This window comes from Myripristis murdjan, chromosome 14 (assembly GCF_902150065.1).
Source record: "Myripristis murdjan chromosome 14, fMyrMur1.1, whole genome shotgun sequence".
Lineage (NCBI taxonomy): Eukaryota > Metazoa > Chordata > Actinopteri > Holocentriformes > Holocentridae > Myripristis > Myripristis murdjan.
This window is the reverse complement of record NC_043993.1, coordinates 29,884,611-29,890,610: the sequence shown is the minus strand read 5'-3', so window position 1 is coordinate 29,890,610 and position 6,000 is coordinate 29,884,611. Positions and strand designations below refer to the sequence as shown.

General features: G+C 42.7%; 1 protein-coding gene across 2 annotated transcripts; it reads right to left on the bottom strand.

The window, feature by feature from the left end:
• Positions 1-406: 406 nt before the first annotated feature.
• Positions 407-5,435, bottom strand: LOC115371773 (nuclear apoptosis-inducing factor 1). Of its 2 annotated transcripts, none has more exons than XM_030069290.1 (5): positions 5,280-5,435; positions 4,036-4,242; positions 2,225-2,707; positions 2,032-2,085; positions 407-1,483 (listed from the first exon to the last, which is right to left on the bottom strand). In XM_030069290.1, exons 2-5 carry the CDS (start codon positions 4,160-4,162, stop codon positions 1,035-1,037), a joined length of 1,113 nt encoding a protein of 370 aa, XP_029925150.1. In that variant the 5' UTR covers positions 4,163-4,242; positions 5,280-5,435; the 3' UTR covers positions 407-1,034. The 2 variants fall into 2 exon arrangements, with proteins under 2 accessions (XP_029925150.1, XP_029925151.1); XM_030069291.1 differs by lacking the exon at positions 5,280-5,435 and adding an exon at positions 4,892-5,242.
• Positions 5,436-6,000: the final 565 nt, after the last annotated feature.

The window sequence follows — 6,000 nt, the reverse complement described above, 5'->3', positions numbered from 1 at the left end:
CCTTGGGATCTCCAGTAGAATTTAAAAGTAAAGTTGTATGTGTGTGTGCGTGTGTGTGTGTGTGTGTGTGTGTGTGTGAAAGAAGCTCAGTCCACAGCAACAACAAACCCACTGACGGGACCAGCAGGATTGAGGAGGTCAAGCTTCAATGTTCCTTTCTCTGCTTTTAGAATAAAATGCTTCTGAAATCTGGCATTTATTTCCAGGTATGACTACGTTATCGTAGCTTAGCTATACATGAGGTCGGTTAACTTAATCAGTAATAGGTAAGCTTTTTTTTTTAAAATAATGTTAAGGAAAAGCCTGAGGTGGAAAGGTTCACTTCATAAAACCAGATATATTTACACATTGGTTATGATCACTGGATTTCTAAGTTATTTTCACTTAAGCACTTTGCAGACGTTGCTCAAAAGACAGTAGGGATTTTATTCCATGACTGAAATAAAGTGGTGCTCATCATAATGTAAAAAGGAACCAAAAAAAGAGACAATCACAAATTCTTCGCGCGGAGAACCAGTTTACAGTACGTGATAAACTCCAAACACTGATGTCAGGGAAAGTCACTACTAAAAATGACACATTTTCTTACTGGCGTTTTAAAACCAAAAGACTCACTCCATAGATTTCACTGTTCAAAGTATGTGAAGGATTTAAATCTGTCATAACTCTTATGCATAATGAAAAAATATTTAACACCATCGGCTGGCATGACTAACTTTCAGTAGCAAACAAAAGAAATCATCGATGTGTTATTCCTTTATGGCTAAAAGTAATAAGTGACTATTACTTTTTCAATCCGTTTTCATGTAACCTACATAGACAGACAGAAGCAATGCTATCAATACATTATTCTATGAATACAGTTTTCAAAATAGAACCACAGGAAATCTGTAGAGAGTACTATCAAAAGGTAGAATCAACCTGCAGTCGAGTCCAAAGGAACTCACAAGTTCCTGCTCCTGAAGGATGCTTTTCAAGTCAGTGGTACAACTAAACACGGGAGAGAACCGTCGCCTCAGTCCGACACCCCGTCGCTATAACGCCGGCCGTCCGTTCAGTTTATCATGCATGAGGGCGATGGCCCCGCCGGTGAAGTCTCTGAGAACCTGCACCGTTTCCCGTTGGAGCTGCAACGATTCGCGCACAAACTCCTGTTGAGTCTCGGCCAGCTGCTGCACTGACTCGGACAGGAGCTCCAGAGAGCGGGACACAGTCTCCAGCAGGATGTTGGTGGCGTGCTGCTCTTGGAGGCTCAACGACGCGTTGTGCAGCATGCTGTCCCTCGAGTTCTGCGAGGGCTGACTTGCTGTTGGAAGGACGGCCGGTGACAACGATGGTGTGGATGAAGGCTGAGGGGCGCCGGCGCCTTGTTTCTGGACACCATTGTTGCCTTGGTGATCCTCTGGAGGTTTTGCTGACTGATTGGATGGCACCAAGTCTTCCCTTTGGTCATCATCGGACTCCGCAAATGCATTGTCGGTGTCTTGAATCAAAGAAAATGAACATCAGTTTTTATTTAATATAAAACAATGGGCCTCGTGCAAGAACATTTTCAATCTTTTTAAATCATCTTTGAGAGGTGGTCTTGTGCAAGTCAGCCACGTTGGATTCTGCAAATGCTCATAACTTCAAAATTTTCCTAAATGGCCTTTGTAAATAAGGTGCTAAATTCCACCTGCCTGTAAATGAGTGTGTGTTCTTGAGAGTTGTCAACTGGTATAACCAGAAGCCAGAAGTTTTATTCACAAAAATGACATCAAAGAGAAGCAAACCATGTTGAGCATGTCACAATCGCCTGTACCATGGACCGGACACAGAGAACATCAGTCATGTGATTCATCAGTTTGAGGGGGTTAACAGATTATACAGTAATTGAAAACAATTAGGATAGGATAAAAAAAAAAAAAAAAAAAACAAGCAAATTCCCTTAAATGTTTTTTTTTGTATGCCAATTGTGGTTCTTGCAGGAGGCCCATATGCAAGAAAAAAAGGGTTATCTTAACTTCCAACAAATTCTTGTTTGCAACTCACCCTCTATGGGAGGTATTTCATATTGCGTTTCGAAGGCGGGCTGTGATGAGTCCCCTGCAACATTCAATGGATTAAAAAACAAAACAAAACAAAACAAAACAAAAAAAAAATTATGCTTTTTGTTTTTCTTATGTTGGTAAGTATTTCTGTCAATGGAATGAACATCTAAGTCAAGATACTGAGAGGCACTCACGAGATGAGCCACTGTAGTTGGGCATTGACTGATCCTCTTTGGCACCGGACTGAGCTGGTCCACTCATGGAATAAGGGAGAGGCGGTGGCATCACAGGCATGTCCATCCCTCCATTGGGGGAGCTCTGCAATCCCATCATGTCCTCCTCTTCCATTTCATCCTCCTCCTCTGGGACGTCGTCGTCGTCTCCCAGTGGCCCAAAGTCACCAGTGCTGGGGTCTCCCTCGTCCATCTCCAGGATCTGGTGCACTATTCGCTCTGTCTGAGTCAGGTCTCGGGACAGCCGTGAGTTAAGACCCCTGTTGGGCACTGTCCCCGACCGCATGGCGGCCACTTTCCTCTTGGTGTCACACTTGAGATCAGACCACTTCTTGATGACCTCGATGACCTCACGCTGGCACTCTCCAATCTCATTCACACGTGCCGTAATCTCCGCCCATGTGCGTTTCTTAATGTCTGTTGGCACACCACGGTTGAATTTGCCTTTGAGTAGAGAGAAAAAAGCATTTTATGTGCTTGCTTTGACATGCTGCTCTGTCGGAAGTGGGATTACATTCATCATATGCTTTTTTTACTACAGTGAGTCATAATCTTGACGTGTGAAGCCTTAAAGAAGTAGCTCTGTTATACATACAACAGCTTTATTAAACTTAAACTAAAGAGAGTCTATTCTCTACCCTGCATGGCCAAACAATTTTATTTTGCTTTTGCTTTGCTTGTTCTCAAAATAGAAACTGGAGTGGATAATGTATGATCACTTTCCAGAATGTGTAGAAATCAAACATACAGGGTTGGGGCGATATGCTTGATCTCCAAATTCGACACTATCACGATACTTGATGCCAATTTGATATATATTTCCGATACTACAAGTATTGCGATTCAATATTACGATTTATTGCGATTTGTTTATTAAATTATCACCTAGTTTGTGGATGTAAAGATTGATGAGTCTCAGCTTTCCAGTCGAACGCAATTTATGCGTCTTCCAGACTGTTTAGGCCCCAGTATGCACAAATACACCATTTTAGAATAGGCAAACACAACACAACACATTTGTACTGCATGCAAAAAACTGCATGGGGTTTGCATAAGGGGAGACCCCTCGGTACCCACAGAACCCATTTTCATTCAGAGATCTTGATGTCAGACATCAGAGGTCAAGGGACCCCTTTGAAAATAGCCATGCTAGTTTTTCCCTCACCAAAATTTAGCCAAACTTTGGAGCAATATTTTGCCCTTTAGGTGGTCCAGTTTCACATGATACCAATATATTTACTTTAAATTGATTCAGTAATAAAAAAAAAAAAGAAAAGAAAAAAGATTGAAAATCTTAAGTGAGGTGATTTTCCCCCACAGCTCTAACAACATGCAACTTAATTTACAAAAGACAATACATGCAATAGGGCTGCATGATAGACAAAATTTCATACCTCAATATTTATGCAAAATATCTCGACAGCAATACAACATACAATATGACTATGGGTTCACACTTACTTGAAATTTTAAGTGTACTGTAGCAACACTGAAAATTAAGCATTCTTCAAAAAACAGCCTAATACCAAATGGACATAGAAAAAGCAGTTACTTCACAAATTATTTATTGATCAGAACAGACCAATCACTGTCTTAGGCTGACCCTAAATCATCCATATTGTCGCCTTTTGAGACATTAATGTCTTACAGGTTCATATCTAGATAAAGACATATCGTTCAGCCCTAATATCCGAACAGTTCAAGTTCAAACACCTGCATGTCGATAATAACTGCAGCCTTTCAACGCAGCTTAAGCCTTAAGAGCCACATACCCACAACCACCAGACGATGTTTTCTCACTTCGTCCAACAGTATGTGGACTTCACTGAAGGTGAAACGGGCTTTTCTTTTCTTGAAGCGAGTGACGCTGTCTTGGTTGTAGTATAATGGTGAAGACATCCTCCAGACACTGGCACTCGGTGGTGGGCTGTACTTCTTCTTCTTCTTCTTCGGCTGTTAGCAGCCCTCGCAGCAACAGGCTGATTAACAACACAGCATGTAAGTTTGGATGGTTTAGCCCAGTGGGTCCCAAACCAGTCCTCAAGCCCCCCACCTGTCCTGCAAGCTATTGTTCCAGGTCTATTCCTGCACATCTGACCCAATTAAAGCACATGCACCTTCATGCACGCCCTGTTCAGGTACAGAGTGTGCATGTTTCATGTGAAAGAGCAGAGCTGAAACAAACACCTGCAGGACAGGGGGTCCTTGAGGGCTGGGGTGGAAGTCGCTGGTTTAGCCGCTTCAGTCTAGTTCAGTGACATGCAGCTTGCAGCAGAGCACAGATAAACAGATAAACAATGACAGTGCACACATGACAGAATAACAACACAGTAAACAGTGCAACAGTACAATAAAAGTGTTTCATTATGTGCATTATGCTTCTAACTTAATGCGATTTGACAGTGAAAGATGTATAATACAGACTCGGAGACTCCTGTGATAGTGAAGTTCATGCCCTATGTTTTTGCACGTTACACAGCATGGAAATGACAACGTGGGGAAACCCGGCTGATTAGCCATTTAGCATCATTAAAGATTGCCTGTCACTCATGCCCATTTCTAGCTCCATCTGCCCCTGGAGGAGCCCAGCAGCTCTGACCAAGCCAGACAAAATAAAGCAGCTTTTACCTTGCCAGTGTCCCTGTCAGTGTCCAGCGTCAAAGAGTCAATGAACAATGGACGATGCTAAAGGCTAACGCTGCCACTGGGATACACGCGTTAGCTGCTTAGCTCCCGAGCTGACCCTGGGAATTTTTGCTCACAGAAAGATATTCACTTTAATCGGATATTCTGCATAAAGGCAAATTTCCTATCCCGTAGTTTGTAAGTTGCACTCAGCTCCGTGTTATACGACAGCGTTAGCTCTGTTTGTAGCAAGGGAACAGCAGCTAATGCTACTGGCTAGCCTCAGCAGGCTAACGCTGGAGTTACTTCTCTGCGTGCTCAGACCCGCAGGTGCTGGATAATTACAGGAACGACCAGGTGTGAGTGACCTTATTCATGATGATCAACATACCCCAAATCCAAGCAAACTGAGATCTGATTCAGAAACGGCTTCAAAACTTCCTACTCGACTGGATGGCGTCAAACACCAGCGTCAAGTCAGCCATTAAAAAGTGACACGTCCGGTCACAGTTTCAACAATAAAAGGGCATTTGACGATATATATTGCACGATAACACTATATGTCATCTTTTAATCGTTTTGACAATTAAAAATCAAAAAAATGTTTGATATGACAATTTTGGTGCTGTGTTTTGGTCAGCATGTGTATTAATTTTCCAGCCAAAATGTGTTTTGGCTTGTATTTTGAAGGCAAAACGCTTAACTTCCGCCACTGTACTTGCTGCCTGGCTGTGTGGGTTGTTGTGCTGTACACACACACACACACACACACACACACACACACACACACACACACACACACACACACACACACACACACACACGCACGCACACACACATATGTTGGTTTCCATCACTTCTGGGGACATTACATTGACTTACATTCATTTCCTGGAGATTTATCCTAACCTTAACCCTAACCCCAACCCTACCTGCCTAACCCTAACCCTATAGTCTAGTTGGAAAGGGGGGTCCACGCGCATAGGGTGGGTTTTTTATCAGGACCTGCTTTTTCTAAATCCTTGAAGGGTGTATTTTAAGAATCTGCCAGGTACCAAGCTGAAATAATGTCCCATGGGGTTCATTTTTAACCCTTTCTTACAAAACCCTGG

Excerpts from the sequence above, each read along its gene's own strand:
- LOC115371773 (XM_030069290.1), bottom strand. The coding sequence starts at position 4,162 with ATGTCTTCACCATTATACTACAACCAAGACAGCGTCACTCGCTTCAAG. Across the intron at positions 2,708-4,035 it reads ACATCGTCTGGTGGTTGTGG|GCAAATTCAACCGTGGTGTG; the intron begins GTATGTGGCTCT and ends CTCTACTCAAAG. Across the intron at positions 2,086-2,224 it reads CAACTACAGTGGCTCATCTC|GGGACTCATCACAGCCCGCC; the intron begins GTGAGTGCCTCT and ends TGAATGTTGCAG.